The sequence below is a fragment of the Galleria mellonella genome, unplaced genomic scaffold (assembly GCF_026898425.1).
Source record: "Galleria mellonella isolate WM207_F2 unplaced genomic scaffold, CSIRO_AGI_GalMel_v1 utg962, whole genome shotgun sequence".
Taxonomy (NCBI): Eukaryota; Metazoa; Arthropoda; class Insecta; order Lepidoptera; family Pyralidae; genus Galleria; species Galleria mellonella.
This window is the reverse complement of record NW_026442180.1, coordinates 978,476-999,483: the sequence shown is the minus strand read 5'-3', so window position 1 is coordinate 999,483 and position 21,008 is coordinate 978,476. Positions and strand designations below refer to the sequence as shown.

General features: G+C 36.5%; 2 protein-coding genes across 2 annotated transcripts in view; one reads left to right on the top strand and one right to left on the bottom strand.

The window, feature by feature from the left end:
* Positions 1-21,008, bottom strand: part of LOC113522883 (innexin shaking-B) — a 174,655-nt gene that overhangs the window by 109,727 nt on the left and 43,920 nt on the right. The window contains exons 2-3 of the mRNA XM_052902875.1: positions 20,603-20,720; positions 7,522-7,699 (exon numbers count right to left, since the gene is read on the bottom strand). Coding sequence (XP_052758835.1) covers positions 7,522-7,699; positions 20,603-20,667 — 243 coding nt within the window. The 5' untranslated portion in view covers positions 20,668-20,720. The remainder of the gene's footprint in view (positions 1-7,521; positions 7,700-20,602; positions 20,721-21,008) is intronic.
* Positions 1,274-2,180, top strand: LOC128202459 (uncharacterized). The gene has a single exon (XM_052902912.1). It carries the CDS (start codon positions 1,422-1,424, stop codon positions 2,178-2,180), a length of 759 nt encoding a protein of 252 aa, XP_052758872.1. The 5' UTR covers positions 1,274-1,421.

Here is a 21,008-nt window from a genome sequence, read left to right as displayed (position 1 = left end):
GAATTCAGCATGATGGGCTAACTGGCCTGTTTTCAGTCTCATCTATCACCCTTCATCACTTCATTACTTCACATATCTGCTCTGATTTTCATAACTGTATTAATATATACATATAAAAGAATCGAGTAATTGATCATTTACATCAAGAAACTTGCGTTTCCTTACATAAAAGTCCGCGTTTGAAGTAAAATTAACTTTAAACGGTTCACACAAGGTCTATAAACAAACAACGACGTGGAATCACTGAAAAGAATCCAGCTACGAGCAATGCTAATGTTCCAGACCCATTCTTATGGGTTGCAAAAGTGTTTCATTAAACTTATTTACCGGGCTCGCCTAGACACGGTCGATACCCCGGGCTTTTTGTCAACCACCCTCGCAATGCGAACTCTCAAAAACAAATTTCAAAAACAAAAAATAAATGTACGAGTAAAATAATAAATCTGTAGAGAGGTCAATTCTGTACATGAAATATATTTCTAAAATAACTATCAGGCGGTGATTAGTGATCGATACTGGTGCCAAAAATGCAATCAGTAAATTTTTTGTCTGTCTGTTTGTATGTTTATGATAGAAACAAAAACTACTCGACGGATTTTAACGAAATTTGATACAATTATTCTTCATACCCCTGGGCAGGTTATAGTATACTTTTCAGCACGCTACGATCAATAGGAGCAGAGCAGTGAAGGGAAATGTGTCTGTTACATCAAAACCACTGAACCGTGAGGAAGGACAGTCTACTTATTTTACGAAAAACAAAGGAAAAGCGGACGAAGTCGCGGGGAACAGCTAGTTAAAAATAAAAAAACAATTTCAACTCTATTGACTGTAAATGAATTGAACGTAATTTTAATTTATAATTTTTGTAATGCTATTATGTAGTATCTATCCTATACCCCCAACATTTCCCAACATTTTCATACGGCGACATAGTATACTAGTATATTATTAATTCTTTTCATATCAGATGTATTTATTTATTTATTTTATTTATTTATTTATTTTATTTATTTATTTATTTTATTTATTTATTTATTTTATTTATTTATTTATTTTATTTATTTATTTTATTTATTTATTTATTTTATTTATTTATTTATTTTATTTATTTATTTATTTTATTTATTTATTTATTTTATTTATTTATTTATTTATTTATTCTTTATTGATCACATTACAAAAAATGTGTGGTACAAAAGGTGTACTTAAAGCTATATAGCATTCTCCCCCAGTCAACCTTTTTTTTTTCCCCGCGGGTAGTTGTACAAGACAGACGTATAAATAAGTTGTCTACTTTATAAATACATTTTAATTGTTTTTATTATTTATTTTAATCTAAATTTATGTACCAACTTTAATTACTGCTGTTATCTGCCAGTGGTTACGTTATCTCCTCTCTAGTTTTCCTTAATAAAGAAATGGAGTCAATTCAAGAATCTCTAGAACAAATGAAGGAACATTTCTCAAGTAAGATGGCGGCATTTCAGGAGGATCTTCACAAGGCTAGTACTGCACCGATTACCCTTGCTTCATTAGCAACGGACTTCAGCGATTTCAAGTCCTCCATCTTAGCTACATTGAAGATTCTACAACAACAGGTTGAGGTTATCGCCAAGCAGCAAGACCAGCTTGAAATGCGCAGCCGTCGCAAAATCCTTCTTGTGCATGGTGTTCAGGACAGCGGCAAAGACACATCTTCAGAGGTGATAAAAATTATTACTGAGCGACTCAATCTACCCATCACTGAAGATTCCATCAGTCGCAGCCACAGGATGGGACGTAAGTCTGGTGAGAAGCCCAGGCCAATTTTGGTGAAGTTCCGCAATCTTGAAATTAAGGACAAAGTTTGGTTCTCAAAAACTGGGCTCAAGAATAGTGGCATCACTTTCTCTGAATTTCTTACCAAGGGCAGACACGTCGCTTTTATGGCGGCTCGGAAGCATTTTGGTATATCCAAGTGCTGGACTCGTGATGGATCCGTGATTGTCGATGGACCAGACGGTAAGAGACAACGTTTAAATTCAATTACTGAGTTGAATCGTCTAACCGATTCATTGCCGGGTACAGGTACTGATGAGGTCAAATTGCCAGCAAGTGTTTCGGCCGCTTCGAAGACAATGGATAGGCGGGATCAGGCTGGATTGAGTCGCACTAAGCGTGTTACCAAAAGAATTTAGAATTGTATAAGTTAATATTTTAATTAATTTAGTTTTTTTTTTTTTTTTTGTAAGTGGGTGTTTGGTTATTTTCGCTCTGCTGGTAGATGGTTATTTATTTCATGACTTTATTTATGGCTGGCCCTATTTATTTATACTATAATTTCATATATCCATATTTTACATTATTCTGTGCTTAATAGTGATAATCTTGTTGTTTTTTTTTATTATTTACTAAGTGCTAAGCAATGTAACATCAAATCTGTCAATTTTCACTAACTACTAATCTGGCTCATTCTCATTGTATCTTTATACTTATATTAAATCCTTTTCATTCACATTTTTGTATTATACACAACAAAACACTTGTAATATTTTACAAATTTGTTGCATCAAATGCCGCTAGAAGTTTACTTGTATTTATTTAGCTCCGTAATTTCAACTGTCAGATGTAATGAATATTTAATGAAACTGGGTATAGATAGAATAACAGACCGAATTATTAGAAATTAGCAGGTAGATTTTGAGTGTGTATTATTGCCAGTACTGATTAATTTTGTGTAGTTATTTTTTTTTATGTATTCCGTTACATGCAATAATTAGTTTTTATCTAATTTATAGAAGTTTATAGAATAGGTTTAACAGCCAAAATATAGAATGATATTTAATATACTATTAATATTACTACAAATGACTGCATGCGGGGTGTACGTATCCGGGCCCACTTGTATTTAATTTATTCCTGTGTACTCCATTTTAACTGAACAATTATGTATTTTTTTTTCTTTCCTTTTTTTTTTCTTCTTTCTGTTGTGATAATGTGTTTTCAATATTTGCTTTATTTATGAATATTTGTTGTTTATTGTATACCAATTTTGACAAACCACTGGCGGGTAGATGTTTTAACGTTATATACTCGTATTTTATACGATATTTATTATTATATAAATAATATATTTGTTTATTAATTATATATCACACACATTTTATGGACAATGATATAAATGATATTTCTATATCAGTTTCCTCCTCTTCCTCTTCTAGTGATGACAGTTTTCATAGCATTAACATTCCTCTTGACGAAACTTTGCATACTACATTTTCGGATGTAGTAAAAAATTTCAATGCAGTACATATTAATGCTCAAAGTATTCCTGCCCATTTTTCTGACATGTTAGACTCATTTACTGATAACAACATTCATGCTATATTTGTGTCGGAGTCTTGGCTGAAACCTTGTCTTCCTTCTATCGCTTACTCCCTTCCTGGTTTCCATCTTATTCGCTGTGATCGCACCGGTAGAGGTGGTGGTGGTGTTGCCATATATCTTCGTACTCATATACCATTTAATATCGTTAGTTCCTCTAACTCCTCTAATGAAGCGGAATTCCTTTTTCTTGAAATCACCTTATCCCACTTCAAAGTCCTTCTAGGTGTTTTCTATAGCCCTTCCTCTTCTGTAGATTACTTTTCCTCTTTTGAATATCTTCTCGAAAACCTTACCCCATCTTTCAATCACACGATCATCATGGGTGATTTTAACACCTGTCTGTTGAAAAATGATAGCCGAGCTTACCGTCTTAAGTCTGTTGCCAGTGCTTGTAATTTAAATATTTTGCCTCTCCAAGCAACCCATTTTTTTCCGAATTGCAATCCTTCCTTACTTGACCTAATCCTTGTATCTTCTCCCGAACATGTTTCCAAGTTTGGTCAGCACACCGCTGATGCTTTTTCCTTTCATAATCTCTTATACCTTTCCTATAAAATCCGTCCTCCTAAATTAAAGCGTAGAATCCTCATGCAGCGCAATTTTGGGGCCATTGACATGGACCGTTTGCGAAAAGATGCATCGGAGTGTGACTGGTCATCTATTGCAAATATAGGTTGTGTAAACTTACAGATACAAGAATTTAATCAACTCGTTCTTGACCTTTATGATCGGCATGCCCCAATCCGTCCCGTCAGAGTCAGACATCTGCCTGCGCCCTGGCTCACTGAGGATATTAGAGCTATCATAAACAAGAAAAATAATGCTAAAACTAAATTTAAAAAAGACCCAGACAGATATCGTGACAACTACGTGCGCATCAGAAATCTCTGCAATAAGATGTGTAGGGAGGCCCAACGTCGCCACATCCATAAATCTGTTGAGAATGGAGATCCAGCAAAAGTCTGGAAATTTCTTAAATCTTTAGGAGTTGGAAAAAAACACAATGAGAGTTCCACTAGTATTGATATTGAGAACCTTAATAGACATTTTTGTTCCTCTTCTATTGTTGTTCCTAATGACAAATTAAAAACACTGTATTATCTTTCTTCGCTTCCAACTCCTGATTACACTCCTTTTGTTTTCGGACAATTGTCCGATTGTGATGTTGAGAATTACTGTCAATATCTTCTAATGCTCTGGGTACTGACAACATCAGTCGTGCTATGATCATGCCTATCCTTGATATCCTGTTGCCAACTATTACTTTTCTCTTTAATAATTCATTATCCTCAAATTTTTCCTCATATCTGGAAAGAAGCCTTTATTATCCCCCTACCTAAAAAAAATATCCCCACAGTTTTTCCGATTATCGACCTATATCCATTCTTCCCTTCCTTTCCAAAGCTCTGGAAAAGTTAGTACATCAGCAACTCAACTTGTTTCTGTCCAAAAATAACCTTCTTAATCCTCTGCAATCTGGTTTCCGCGCAGGTCACAGCACGACTACTGCTCTTGTAAAGATCTCTGATGATATCCGTTTCGGAATGGATAGCTCAGAGCTGACAGTTTTAACATTATTAGATTTCAGTAATGCTTTTAATACCGTCGATTTCGACATTTTGTTGCAACTGATGACTTCTCTCAACATATCTCCAACGGCAATTGAATGGTTTCGTAGTTACCTGGTTGGACGTCGGCAGCGTATTCGTATCAACGACTCTTTGTCATCTTGGTGCAGTACATCTGCGGGCGTGCCCCAGGGTGGCGTCTTATCTCCTCTTTTATTTGCCTTATTTATCAACAATATCACGTCTCAGCTTCGGTCTTCCTACCATCTTTATGCAGACGACCTTCAAATTTACTGCCGGGCTCCTCTTATTAATATTTCTGTTGCAGTAAATACAATAAACGAAGACCTTGAACGTATATCTGTCTGGAGCAAATCCTATGGTCTTGCTGTAAATCCGACCAAGACCCAGGTTATAATCATAGGTAGCCCTAGTTACATTTCCAGAATGGCTTTGAATGACCTTCCTTCTGTAGTTTTTAATGGAATGAAGTTAAACTACAGCGACCGCGTTAAAAATCTCGGCATTTGTTTTGATAGTACTTTATCCTGGTCACCTCAGATTGCTGAGATTAGCAGGAGGATGTTTGCGGCAACTGGATCCCTTTACAGGTTGCGTAAGGTTCTTCCTATGGATACCAAAATTGCGCTTGCTCATACATTGCTCCTCCCCATCCTTGACTACGCCGATTCTTGTTATTCAAATGTCACTGAAGAGCAGTTAAATAAACTTGAGCGTCTTCAAAATTTATGTATACGGTTCATATTTGGACTTCGCAAATATGACCATGTATCCCAATATCGTACACGGCTCAAGTGGCTCTCTATCCGTCTTCGTCGTAACTGGCACATCCTTTCCCTTCTTTACTCAATTCTCTTTAATCCAGTTACACCTCATTATTTAAAAGAACGTTTTATGTTTCTTGGAGAGAGCAATTCTAATTCTTATTCTTTACGTAGTACTGACAACCTCCAACTCATAATTCCTACCCATTCTTCCTGTTTTTACTCCAAATCCTTTTCCGTGCAAGCAGTTCGTTTGTGGAACTCACTCCCTACCTCTATACGGTGCGCTCAATCGTTGCCCATTTTTAAAAACTTAGTTAAAGCCCACTACCTATCCTTATAATCACTTAGTCCTACGTATTTCCAGTTTTGTGTGTGTTATATATATGTGTATTAATATGGTATATTTGTATGTATTTATGCGTATATATGTATATGTATGTATATATATTTATATGTGTATGTGTATGTATATATATTTATATGTGTATGTGTTTGTATATATATGTATATGTTTGGTTGTATGTGTTTATTTATGTATGTATATGACTATGCTGTCATAAATATTATTTTTTACAAGTCTATCTTTTTTAACGCGCCACCTACCTACTTATGCTTTAATCCTTTCTACCCAAAGGTTGTCTGGAAGAGATTGCTTAGCAATAAGACCGCCTTTTGTACTACACTATACGTATTGAAAATTGTTTTAACAAATCATGTTATGTTGGTGCAATAAAGTGTTAAATAAATAAATAAAAATAAATAAACCTTTGGCAAAACAGTAATGTAATTATGTGATGAAAAAATTTATAATTGTTACAGATAAACAATTACACATACGTATCGATTTACTTACAAATCACGACACATACATTGGAGAACTACTGCATGTTGTGTATACGAGTATATTAATATACATACATGAATATATTAAACAAATATTACTTACATATACAAAAATATATATCATTAAAACATACATACATACATAAAGGATTGTATACTATAATACCAATAAACAACAATAGAAATCAAAGGTGATGGCTTTTTTCTTAAAAGTATGTGTATTAATGTATTATGATTCTTAATATTTTTTAACCCCTGTGTGGGGAGGTGTAGTCACATATCTCTGTAAAATAAAGTTTCTTTCTTTCTATCAGAATTCACCCTTCCAGTAAACAGAATGTGTTTGTGTATCAGAACTCACCCATCCAGACAACAGAATGTATTTGTGTATAAGAATTCACCCCTTCAGAAAACAGAATGTATTTGTGTATCAGAACTCACCCATCCAGACAACAGAATGTATTTGTGTATCAAAACTCACCCATCCAGAAAACAGAATGTGTTTATGTATCAGAACTCACCCCACCAGAAAACAGAATGTGTTTGTGTATCTAAACTCACCCATCCAGACAACAGAATGTATTTGTGTAACAGAAGTCACGCCACCAGAAAACAGAATGTGTTTATGTATCAGAACTCACCCCACCAGACAACAGAATGTGTTTATGTATCAGAACTCACCCCACCAGAAAACAGAATGTATTTATGTATCAGAACTCACCCCACCAGAAAACAGAATGTGTTTATGTATCAGAACTCACCCCACCAGAAAATAGAATGTATTTATGTATCAGAACTCACCCCACCAGAAAATAGAATGTATTTATGTATCAGAACTCACCCCACCAGAAAACAGAATGTGTTTATGAATCAGAACTCACCCCACAGAATGTATTTATGTATCAGAACTCACCCCACCAGAAAATAGAATGTATTTATGTATCAGAACTCACCCCTCCAGAAAGCAGAGCGTATATGCTAGTGAGGATCTCCATGGGCCTGCGCGGCTGCGCGGCGCGCTCGCGCCGTCTCCAGGTGGCGGCGCCCGCGCCGCCCGCGGACACGGCGCCCGCTCGTGCGCCCGAGCACACGCCCCCGCGCGACCGCCGGCCCCACGCGACGCTCGACTCTCTGCCGGCAAACTCACCAATATAGGAAGCAGCTTAGCTGGGAGGACAGGGATTGTTAGAAGCGAGACCCATTAGATCCATTACTAGCAATATACTCTAACAAGTCGACCTCGACATGGTTTCCACTGGAAACCATTGTGGTTAATTTTTGATAAATTCATCACGATGGGCCAACTGACCTGCTTCATCCTCACCTATCATCCCTCACTGGTGCCCCGCCAGCGTATACCGATAAAGCGGGGTTACCATTACTATCAGTTCTGGGTAATAATGGAATGATAACCTCGCCCGCGCTAACGATAAACACTGGCAGGGCACCAGTGAGAGATGATGAGCAAAAATGAAACAGGTCAATTAGCCCATCGTGACGAATTTCAAGAATTTACCAAGATGGTTTCCAAGGGGAACCACGTGGAGGTCAACCTGATAGAGTACATTGCTAGCAATGGAGCTGTTAAATCCACATTACTAACAATCCCTTCCCCCCAGCTGTTTATTTGTACCTTAGCATTAAATTCGTTCGTACAGCACTCATTCGCTTTAGCTACCTACATGCTTTCTCACGTGGGAGAAAGGGATTGTTAGCAATGGAGTTTGACAGATTGCTATCAATATTCCCTATTAGGTCGACCTCCACGTGGTTCCCCCTGGAAACCATCGTGAACAATTCTTGTTGAATTCGTCACGATGGGCTAACTGACCTACTTCATCCTCATCTATCATCCCTTACTGGTGCCTCGCCAGTATATACTGATAGCGCGGGTGGGGTTACCATTCCATTATCACCCGTTAAAAAAAATACATGCTTTCTCACAGGATAGGGTTTTTTTTAATGGGTGATAATGGAATGGTAACTCTACCCGCGCTATCGGTATATACCGGCGGGGCACCAGTGAAGGATGATAGGTGAGGAGGAAATAGGTCAGTTAGCCCATCGTGACGAATTCAACGAGAATTGTTCACGATGGTTTCCAGGGGGAACCACGTGGAGGTCGACCTGAGAGGGTATATTGCTAGTAATGAGGCTATTTGACCCCACTACTAACAATCCCTTTCCCCCCTATATACAATATAGGGTTGGCTGGAACAGATCTATATCAGAGATAAGTCCATCCTGGCTCACAATATTTATAACTGGCTTATTTATGTAATTTGCAAGTGCGAAGAAGAATAAAAAATTGCTTTCAATGTGAACGGGACACTCGAATTCACCTTTCACTGAATAGTTAGCGAGATTCATAAAGACAGAGGGCGGGTCTATCGCTGTCTGTGAGATTGATTAAACAGAATAATTGTTGGAGGTTTAATTTTTGTCCATATTATACTTTTCTGGTTTCATTAGGACAATAATGTTTATTTCTACCGTGAAGCAGCTGTGTTTGCATGGCTGTGTTTCGGTTTGTAGGGTAGGATATGGCAGTGAATTTACAGGTCACAGAGGAATAACACCCGAGTCCTCAGGAATGGCAACGCATGGGGGGTGTCATGGGCGAAACAGTACACTCTGTCATGTCCATGGTACTGTTCATGTCTATAGGCGACGGTTACCACTTTCCATCAGGTGGGCCGTCAGCTTGTTTGCCATTCTAAGTTGTATAAAAAAAATGTAACACGGATAACAGTACGAGTATATCAAATTATATTAAAATCTATTGAAATAGTCGAATAAACGTGGAGTAATGAAAATCCAAACTTTTAAGCTTAAGTATTTGGTATACAAGTAAACCGATAATGCCATAATGGTATTTTTCAACCGACTTTAAAAAATAGAATATTCTCAATTCGGTTTTTTTTTAATGGATGATAATGGAATGGTAACCCCACCTGCGCTATCTGTATACACCGGCAGAGCACCAGTGAAAGATGATAGGTGAGGATGAAGTAGGTCAGTTAGCCCATCGTGACGAATTCAACAAGAATTGTTCACGATGGTATCCAGGGAGAACCACGTGGAGGTCGACCTAATAAGGTATATTGCTGGCAATGGGGCTGTCAAACTCCAATGCTAACAATCCCTTTCCCCCCTCTCAATTCGGTTATGTTGTTGTAGTTTTTTTTTTATATTTGTTACCTCATAACTCCATCAGTTGAAAAGCGATTTGGAAAAACTTTTTTTTATTAGAAAAGATTTACTTACAGATTAGTCTCATAGAAATTTTATCAAAATCAATTCAGCAGTTTATTTTTGAAATTAAAACAACTGGGTTTGTCACAATCGAAGTCGGATTATTCAATAGATGAAGGTTTTTTTTTTTATTAGGTGATGATAGAATGGTAACACCGCCTGCGCTATCGATATACGCTGGCGAGGCACCAGTGAAGGGTGATAGGTGAGGATGAAAATACAGGCCAATTAGCCTATCGTGACGAATACACTTGGAATTCAGCACGATGGTTTTGCAGGTGGGACAACGTGGAGGTCGACCTGGTTGGGTATATTGCTAGCAATGTGGCCCTTAATCTTCATTATTAACAATCCCTCCCCCCCCCTAATGAATAAAAGGATGAAGATTAAATGGTGTACCGATGCTAACGGTACACAATATATAATACAATGGCCAAGTACCAGTGAAGGATGCAACGATGAGAATGACATCAACTCAGTTGACCCATCGAGTAGGAGGCACAAGGACCCAATTTGTCTTCCAGAGAGGACCATATGGAGGGCGACCTGACAGGATATATTACTAACAATGGGAACTAACAATGTCCGTCAGTAACAATGCCCCTCCCCCCCCTCAACTAGGTGATACCAGTTGGAAATCACGATTCATGATCCTCGGCCATGAGGGTACCCACGCACGAAGAGGCACGTATAATAATTTGTCACCTACGTACACAGAGAATAAGGTCCAATATCATATAAAATATTAAAGTTATTCTGTTATGCACCTTATATATAAATATATTACTATATATACAGAGTTTTGCGGGTTCCGCATAAAAGCATCACCAATCCCGAGAGAATTTGTACACAGCATATCAAGCCTGGACGTGATGTCTACCCATATTGTAAACGTAGGACAAATGACGTAAGTTTAGAAAAATGTCTGATTACATTTTTGTTTTAGAAAATGTAACATTTTAATTATTAACAAAAATGTCTGATAATGAAATATATATATATAATAAATTCATTGCTACCAATAATTTCAATAGTATTACATACATACATACATACATATCTGTCACGCCTGTCTCCCATTATGGTAGGCAGAAACAATGGAAAGCCAAATGCTTCGATTCAAACAAACCTCTTTGGCTTTCTCCGTAATAGTACTAGCAGTTTAATTGCATTACATTACTATTTTAAATACCAGCAGACTAAACAATCCTACCAGAGGGAGTCTGTACAAAAGTCGTTCGCTTGGGTACCTCTGTCCCACTCGTGTTTCTACCGTAAAGCAATCGTGTTTGCACGATGGTGTTTCGGTTTGAAAGATGGGATATGGCAGTGAATTTACTGAAGCATTTTTAGAAGCATAATACCTGAGTCCTCAGGAATGGCAACGCATGCGTAGTATCATGGGCGAAACAGTATACTCTGTTATGTCCATGGTACTGCTCATGTCTATAGGCGACGGTTACCACTTTCCATCAGGTGGACAGTCAACTTGTTTGCCATTCTATTTTGCATAAAAAAATTATACAATATATTCACAAAATTCCATTAAAATCTTGAAACGAAATTTTTGTATGTTAAAATTCAAAAAGCGAACTTACCTAATGCTAAATGGCATTCTTTACCATGTTTCAAATTTTTTTTTTTTTTTACTTTCTCTACACTCGTTGATGTAGATATTGAATAAAAATCCTTATTTATATACATAATAAAATATATAACATAATAAATAATTCCAGGAGTTCATAAGCTACGGTAGCCACTTACCATCAGGCGGGCCGTATGCTTGTTTGCCACCCCAGTGATATAAAAAAAAGAAGTTACAATCTATATCTATTATATAGGTTATTCAACTCACCGAGCACAGAGAAACAGTTGTGTGAATTGAAATAATTATCACGGATAAAACAAACAATCGGACGGCCGGTGTCGAGGTTCGCTTGCGGGAGCACGTGTTGTAAACTGAACCCAATCTTAAAGGTTTTAATGAAAACGAACCGGCTCATTGGGATGCGTAAAGGCTCGTGCATATCTATCGGATTGATTCGTGAAATAAAATATTTGTATACGCTATGTATACAGTTTGATTTTCGGCCGTTCTTCTTTCAAATTTAACTGTCGTATCTTGCAATCAGTAAACTAAATTTTTAACTTTTTTTGTTCTTTGCATGATTTTTTTTATTTGTGAAATAAATCAGAGTGATATAATTCATGTTCAAAATTAAAGGAAAAATTATTAAAAAAATATATTTGAAAATTTTACAGCTATGTTTTGTTTTTTTGCAATGGACATTAAAAAGGTATCCAGACATGATCGACTTAAAGTGAACTTGGTCTTTTATATAATTTTTGGGCATTGAATGTTATGATGGAAATTTCCACCATTATGCAAAGAAGGGTGGTTGGTATTATTTAGTTATTTGAACATTCCTTGTATATGTAGTTAGGTATCATATTTATGTGCCTTTTTTATACGACTTAGAATGGCAAACAAGCTGACGGCCCACCTGATGGAAAGTTGTAACCGTCGCCTATAGACATGAGCAGTACCATGGACATAACAGAGTATACTGATTCGCCCATGATACCCCCCATGCGTTGCCAATCCTGAGGACTCAGGTGTTATTCCTTTGTACTCTGTAAATTCACGCCATATCCCACCCTTCAAACCGAAACACAGCCATGCAAACACAACTGCTTCATGGTTGAAACACGAATGGGACAGAGGTACCCAAGCAAACGACTTTTGTACAAAGTCTCCCTCTGGTGGTAAGATAATCATCGTATCATTCGTTAACTGTTAACCGCTGATTATAGTCCTGCCCCGTAAGAAAGGTTTTACCAGTACTCCGCTTAGAAAACGTGTTGGTAGCCGCAGTTAGCCTTTTAATGAAGTTTTAAGGGACGTGTGAAGTGACGTGACGAAGAAATGTTTAGGGACACTGCTGCCCGTCCCTCGATCTTACGATACACACAGGAAAGGAAGCGGTGACCCATTCTATCCGGGACCACAAGGCAAATCAGTAAAAAATTTGCTAAAACTAAAACAACATTCCAAAACTTACTTTCTGTATCACTTTCATCCGTCAGGATGTTTTTTTTTTCGTTCCTTCTACCCTTTATCTATTTTTTTTAATGGATGATAATGGAATGGTCCACCCGTGCTATCGGTATACACCGGCGGGGCAACAGTGAAGAATGATAGGTGAGGATGAAGTAGGTCAGTTAGCCCATCGTGACGAATTCAACAAGAATTGTTCACGATGGTTTCCAGGGGGAACCACATGGAGGTCGACCTAATAAGGTATATTGCTAGCAATGGGGCTGTCAAACTCCATTGCTAACAATCCTTTTCCCCCAACCTTTATCTATTAGCCTTGTGGTGTCTTACGATGCCTGATATTAGTCTTCTAGCTTCTGATTCACTATTTCTATTTAATCCAGTTTATTTCATTTATTTATATTTCAAGTTAATAGGGTAAAGCTTTTTGTTGTAAACTTCCTTGTTTCCTTGCCTCGTCATCATAATATCAGCCATTGCCTATTTACTGCTGAACATAGACCTTCCTCTATTGTGAGGTTTGGCCAATAGTCGCCTCGCTTGGCAAGCAGGTTGGCAACCGTAATTAATCTTTGGTGATGTTTATAGAGAGACGCTGCTGTCTATCTCTCAACCATTAAGTTCCCTTAATCTTCTCCTCTCGGCTCTCGTCGCCTCTTACAACACCCATGAGGAAGGAAGAGGCGACCCTTTCTATGCCGGGACTACACAGATTGTTTCTGCATATTTTATAATGTGATACTGAGTCTTTTTTTATGCAACTTACAATGGCTATCAAGCTGACGGTCCACCTGATGGGAAGTGGTAACCGTCGCCTATAGACATGAGCAGTACCATGGGCATAACAGAGTGTACTGTTTCGTCCATGATACCCCCCATGCGTTGCCATTCTTGAGTCTCATAAAATACATTCGTTTAATCGGCCATAGACAGAAGAAAATGTTTTTAGAGCAACTTCTTTATCTTCTTTTTTGAAGATGGAATAATATTTAAAAAAAAAACATATGATTGATGATTACCGCGTGCTAAGACTACGACCGTCTCATATATCTTAATATCTTCCAATGTGTACACGACCCAATGGTTTTAGGTGAAATAAAATAAATTGGAAATTTTCCAAATTTCCCGGGACCATTGTGACAAATGTATTATTGAATGCTGTCTTGTGGTGCTGTGGATTATAATTAAATAGCTATTATCGGTATAAGTTATAGCCGTTCATTAAATAGGTTTTGCTAAAATGATTCACGTTTACTACAAAGTGAATCGTTTTAACAAAACTTTTTTTTGTATTTATTTTCTTTATTATTTCATACCAAAATCCACAGCTCTTATAAAACATCTTAATTGCTAAGTCTCTTATGAATACAGCCAATAACGGATTTTATTTATACAAACAAAAATTATAATTCCAAAGCGAGGTAGGTGAGTTAGAGTGGGTGTTTGCAAGTAATACAAGTGCATGTATGAAAGAAACCATGTATAATAGTGAGTGTCCATAAAATTAAGTTAATTGATATATAAAATAATTAAAATCCATGTTGCTACAGTTCAGATATTGACAGCAAAGATTAAATAATACAAATTCATGGTCACCAATTGTAAAGAGGTATAAATGTATGAATGGGTAAGATAGTGTGATATAAATAATAATCTACGACATGTTTTCTTTTCCGTTTTATTAAAATCTTTTTTTTTTTATACAACTTAGAATGGCAAACAAGCTGACGGTCCACCTGATGGAAAGTGGTAACCGTCGCCTATAGACATGAGCAGTGCCATGAACATAACAGAGTATACTGTTTCACCCATGATACCCCCCATGCGTTGCCATTCCTGAGGACTCAGGTGTTATTCCTCTGTACCCAGTAAATTCACGCCATAGCCCACCCTTCAAAACGAAACACAGCCGTGCAAACACAACTGCTTCACGGTTGAAACACGAATGGGACAGAGGTACCCAAGCAATCGACTTTTGTACAAAGTCTCCCTCTGGTAAAAATAAATATGCTCATGTCTAACGTCCATTTTATTTTTATGTCATCCATTAACTGTCCAGTGCTGAACATAAGCCTTGCTTATAAGAGGGGTTTTGCCACGCTAGGCAGGCGGGTTGGCAACCGCATTCAGGTCTTTGATGTTTCAAGAGGGACGCTGCTGCCCATCCCTCGACCATAAGATCCATTAGTCGCCTCGTACCTTCATGTACAGACATTGTCTAGTTTCAATTTTATTTTATTTGTAAAATAGGTACATATTTATTTACACTTTATTGCAACATTTATATAAATAATCAGTACCTACAGTAAATATTAATGAGAAGTGATACAAAAGGCGGCCTTATCGCTAAGCAATCTCTTCCAGACAACCTTTGGTTAAAGCGCATTTTATGTTGCGTGTATAGATATATAGATAGATACTCTTTATTGTTACCTCCAAAAGATTACAAGAGTAAAATTATTATAAATACAAACAATTACAAAAAGTAATCATAGTGGGAAAACAATGGGCGACCTTATTTCTAAGAGCGACTTTTTAGAAAGGGATGGCCCATTCTATGCTGGGACCACACGGCAAAGGAGGATTATGGTCTATAGTCCTTACTGATATTATAAATGTGAAAATGAGTTCGTTTGTTAAACCTCTCAGCCGTAACGGTTTAACATCAAATTTGGTATGCACGTATTATATGAGATGGAAAAGAACATAAGCTACTAGTTATCCGGGTCAATGAACATATCCCGGCAACGCGGACAAAGTTGCAGGTAAAAGCTAGTTCCAAATGAAACAATCACAGTAAACTTTTGCCATTACAGTGAACATAATTTGTCAATTTTGGCAAATATCATTTTAATCCACCCGACCAATTTACAACTGTTTGCTGGAAAGTGCTTTCAATCGTGGATACAAGTTAGAAATTTCCATCAGGTTGGTCGTCAGCTTGTTTGCTATTTTACATTGTGTAAAAAAAACAAAAATTGGAATTAGTAGAAATTGTTTAGAACTTATTTAATTGTTATTATTCGAGACAAATACATACTACAGACAAATACTACAGGCATGATTTAGACATTATACTGCTAAAATAAGGGCTCAGAATGCAACCCTGTGAAACACCTACATTTATTTTTTTATTTAAAATTTTATTGCACCAAAAATACAGCACTTGTTGAAGGATTTTCAATAAGCATAGTGTAGTATAAAAGCCGATCTTATTGCTATGCAATCTCTTGCATATAACCTTTGGTTAGAAAAAAAATGTAAAAGAAAATAAATGTAATAATTTTTTTTATCTTTAAATATATATATATATATATTTTTTTTTTTAATTTTTTAATTACTTATCTCTAATTATATATATAGGCTAGTAGTTGTATTGTTCTATGTTTATTTTAAGTAAGATAATAATAAAGTAATATTTAAAAAAAAATGTAAAGCTAAACTTGTGTAAATATTTATTCTATATAGATATATTTAAAAAATATTGATACATTCTAATTCAATCTCGTACATTCTAGAAATATTTACAAAATATTTAACGTAAAATACAGGTCAATTACTGAGTGACGTACAAATCTTAAAACGCCTAACAGTATTACATTGTATACGAAAATAAATATTTATTTTTTTGACTTAAAAGAGAACGTTAAATAAATAAAGACATATGTAATGCAGTCAAACGCCTCCCTCCAGTCAAAGAGCAAATGAATGATGGCCAAACAACTGGCGTTGTTTAGGATCTCTTTGTTAGACCGTGTGATAACCGGTGATTCAGAAGTATATTTGGAATTCGGTCAATCGTCTGCGAAGCGTAACGGTTTGATTTTATACTTTTTACACAGAAATAAATGTACTTAACATCAATATATTACATTAGGATGTGTTTTTTTATCCTATTTTATAGATTAAACAGGCTAAAGAATTGCATATGCTCACGACTGTAATTCCTAATGGGGTAAATAGTGGTTTTGTCGACTATTCCCGATTTTTTTATTTTTTTATTTTATTTTATACAAAAATCCACAACTCTTAAAAAATAACTTACATGCTAAGTCTCTTATGAATACAGCCAATAACGTATTTTATTTATACAGACAAAAATTTTGATTTCAAAGCAAGGTAGGCAATTAAAACCGTTAAAACAATTACCCGACTTCCCTCCTTTCGTCGAGCATATTGAAATGAAACGTGGTGGAAGACGAGCCCACCGTTGTCACTCGAATTAATTTTGGTTGTTTTTTTTTTTATACAACTTAAAATAGCAAACAAGCTGACGGCCCACCTAATGGAAAGTGGTAACCGTCGCCTATAGACATAAGCAGTACCATAGACATAACATAGTATACTGTTTCGCCCATGATACCCCCCATGTGTTGCCATTCCTGAGGACAGAGGTGTTCACGCGATATCCCGACGCGACAGCCATGCAAACACAACTGCTTTACGGTTGAAACACCAATGGGACAGAGGTACCCAAGCAATCGATTTTTGTACAAAGTCCCCCTCTGTTAATTGATTTACGAGTATTATTTATCAGCCGTTAATTGTCCACATCTGAGCCTTTCCCATAAAGGGGAGTTGCCAGTAGTTGCCACGTTTGGCAGGTAGGTTGGCAACCGCAGTTAAGCTTTGGTGATGTTTTAAGAGAGACGCTGCTGTCCATCCCTCGAACATTTAGTACATTGTGTTGCCTCTTAAGACACTCACGAGAAAGGAAAGAAAGTACTATATTATTACTAGCTGTGTTTGCATAGCTCTGCTCGGTTTCAAGTATGGGATACAGCAATGAAATTATAGGAGACAGAGCAATAACACCTTAATGTTAATGCATGAAAGCAATCATGGGAATCAAAGTATATATATTTATTCGTTTATATATGTAATTTTAGTATGTATGTATATCAATAATTAGTAGTACCGCATTCGAGTATTCTGCCACTTCCCTATGGTTGACTGGGAGAGAATGCTTTTAGCATTAAGTCCGCCATATACACATATATGTATTAATAAATAAATAAAATGTATTTATTCATTTATTTTGCAGGTGTACAATATTGTGAATTACACCAAAGATCTTATATATGAATACTCATACAGATGACTGTATGAGTATTCATATATACTCATACAGGGTCTATGTATGAACATAGACCCTGGCAGGATATTATAAACAATAATTATTATCATCGTATTAGCCTTTAAATGTCCACTGCTGAACATAAGCCTCCCCCTTGGGGGGTTTTGCCAGTAGTTGCCACGCTTGGCAGGTGAATTGGCAACCGCAGTCAGACTTTAGAGATGTTTTAAGAGAAAGCAGTGTTTCTGTGTGCCCATCCCTAGCCCTCCCTTAGATGGCTCTTATAGCTCTTACGACACCCACGGGAAAAGGAAGGGGTGGCCTATTCTATGCCGGGACCACACGATCAATTAATGTAAACAATAACAACATGAAATTACAATAATATGTATTTTGTAATGTGCATGGTACTGTTCATGTCTATAGGCGATGGTTACCACATTCCATCAAGTAGGCCATTGTTTAGCATTACGTTAATTCTTATAAAATTCGTCACGATGAACTAACTGGCCTGATTTCATCTTCATCTATCAACTCTCACTAGTGGTACCATTCCATTATTACCCATTTAAAATATATATGTTGTGAGCACGGCCTAAATTTCCTTCCCCCCCCCCCCCTTTATATACGCCTAAGCTGATTAATTAATAATATTCTAAATATAAAAATAGTAACGACTATAAAAAACTAACATTCATGTTTAAATCTAACATTAGAAACAGATGACTCTCTTGCCACTGAACCATTCCAAACATTTATTAATAGATATCTGAATCTATCTATGTCTATACTTATAATAAATCTGTAGAGGGGTCAATTCTGTACATGAAATATATTTCCAAAATAACTACGGGGGGGGGGGGGTGATTAGTGATCGATACTGATGCCAAAAATGCAATCAGTAAAAACAAAATGTACTCGACGGATTTTATCGAAACTTGGTACAATTATTCTTCATACTCCTGGACAGATTATAGTATACTTTTCATCACGCTACGATCAATAGGAGAAGAGCAGTGAATGGAAATGTTGGGAAAACGGGACAAGTTACTACATTTTTAAGCTTCCGTCGCGTGTGCAGCCTTAATGGCCACTTTTTAAAATGTAAAAAGTCCACCCGTGCGAAACCGGGAGGGGCCGCCAATAATAAATAAATTATTATTTTTGGCACCCCGACTGTCAAACAAACATTGACTGAGGAAAAAGAATTGTTAGTTAGGAGGAAGGACGACAAGAGAAAACTCTTAAATGAAAAGAAGAGTTAGAGGAGCATGTAACCCTATTGCTAACAATATAAAACTGTGTTTCGGTTTGAAGGGTGGGATATGGCGTGAATTTACTGGGTACATAGGAATAACACCTGAGTCCTCAGGAATGGCAACGCATGGGGGTACCATGGGCGAAACAGTATACTCTGTTATGTCCATGGTACTGCTCATGTCTATAGGCGACGGTTACCACTTTCCATCAGGTGGGCCGTCAGCTTGTTTACCATTCTAAGTTGTATAAAAAAAAAAACAAACGTCATTACTGCACATATATGTACAATATATCCATAACAGCATTAATATTTTTACTCACCGTTTATCTGTATTGATCATTTATACCAACTACTGGGATTCATGTTAAAATGTATTTATGTACGCTTTCGAACATATTGTTTGATCTTTCTAATTCAGTATAGCTTATAAATATTTGATTAATCTTGTCTATTGATTTATTTATTCACGTCGGGGTTTCCTTTAAATGTGTATGACTGTTGGTAAATGCTTTATATAAAAAGAAAACAAATTTTTGTTATACAATAGTACTAGTTAATTTTAAACTTTCGCGTTGTTTTATACATATTTTAAATTTTAAATTTTACACATATTCTGCTCTGTCGTGACCACGACGTGGTGCTATCCATGATTCGAAACATATCGAAATGTACGCTTGATTGCCACCTCAGTGGTATAAAAAAAAAAGATTTTATATACTGTTAATAATTTTGAATTCTCAAATGCAGGGTCACTCATTAAAATGTATTTAAACTATCTTATCGCCCACTACTTCATATACGTGGATTACAGAAGTACCAAAACCAATAAAATAAAACAATTCAAATTTTTTTTACAACTCAGGGGGCAAGCGTGCATACGGCTCACCTGATGATGAGTGACTACCGCCGCCCATGATCAGCATATCAAAGGTACACTAGATTTTATGTTAGACACACACAAGGCAACTGCGAAAACTGTAACCAATTTAGTGCAGTAGTTTTTGTATAAGTACAGAAAAACTAATAGACAGACTTTTTATAATTATTAATTTAACCTCTCATAGTTTTATAAGTATAATTTGGTTTAATTCAAATTTTTTTTTCTTTAATCTTAATAATCACGAACATTAATCTTATATCCTTATTTAATTAATACATTAAATTGTCCTAAATTTTTCAGTTTCAATTAATTTAGATGCCAAAAAATTCTGTCACGTTGCCTTTATTATGTTAAAAGTCTGTTTAAAACAAATAAATATTCCATTTCATTAAGAGAGATCTAAAATTCCTTAAATTTTCTTAAATATCTCTCATGCTGTAATTTCACTTTTATTATATTAAAAAGATATTTTGTACTATTGTTTTTAGAATAAAATAGTTTACCTTCTATTGTGAATTCTTTGCGAGCGGACTCCAGTTTCGATACGTCCTCCAGAGGTCTTGCCCATCGGGGGGTCGCGCAGGCCTCACGCCCTCGGCGCCATCTCGCCTCCTACGACGACTGAACAAAAAATGTATATATGAAACCGAGCTATAATGGGGTCAATGACATTAATTGAATGTTACATTAAGGACAGCTTGGAGTAAACACCATAAGCTAGTCTTACCTACGTCAATTACATATGGAAGGGGAGAGATTGGGTGTTTTACCAATCTCAGATCAAATACTGTTTTTTTTGATGGGTGAAAATGGTATGGTAACCCCGCCTGCGCTAACGGGATACGCTGGCGGAGCACCAGTGAAGGGTGATAGATGAGAATGAAAACAGGCCAGCTAGCCCATCATGAC

Excerpts from the sequence above, each read along its gene's own strand:
- LOC128202459 (XM_052902912.1), top strand. The coding sequence starts at position 1,422 with ATGGAGTCAATTCAAGAATCTCTAGAACAAATGAAGGAACATTTCTCA.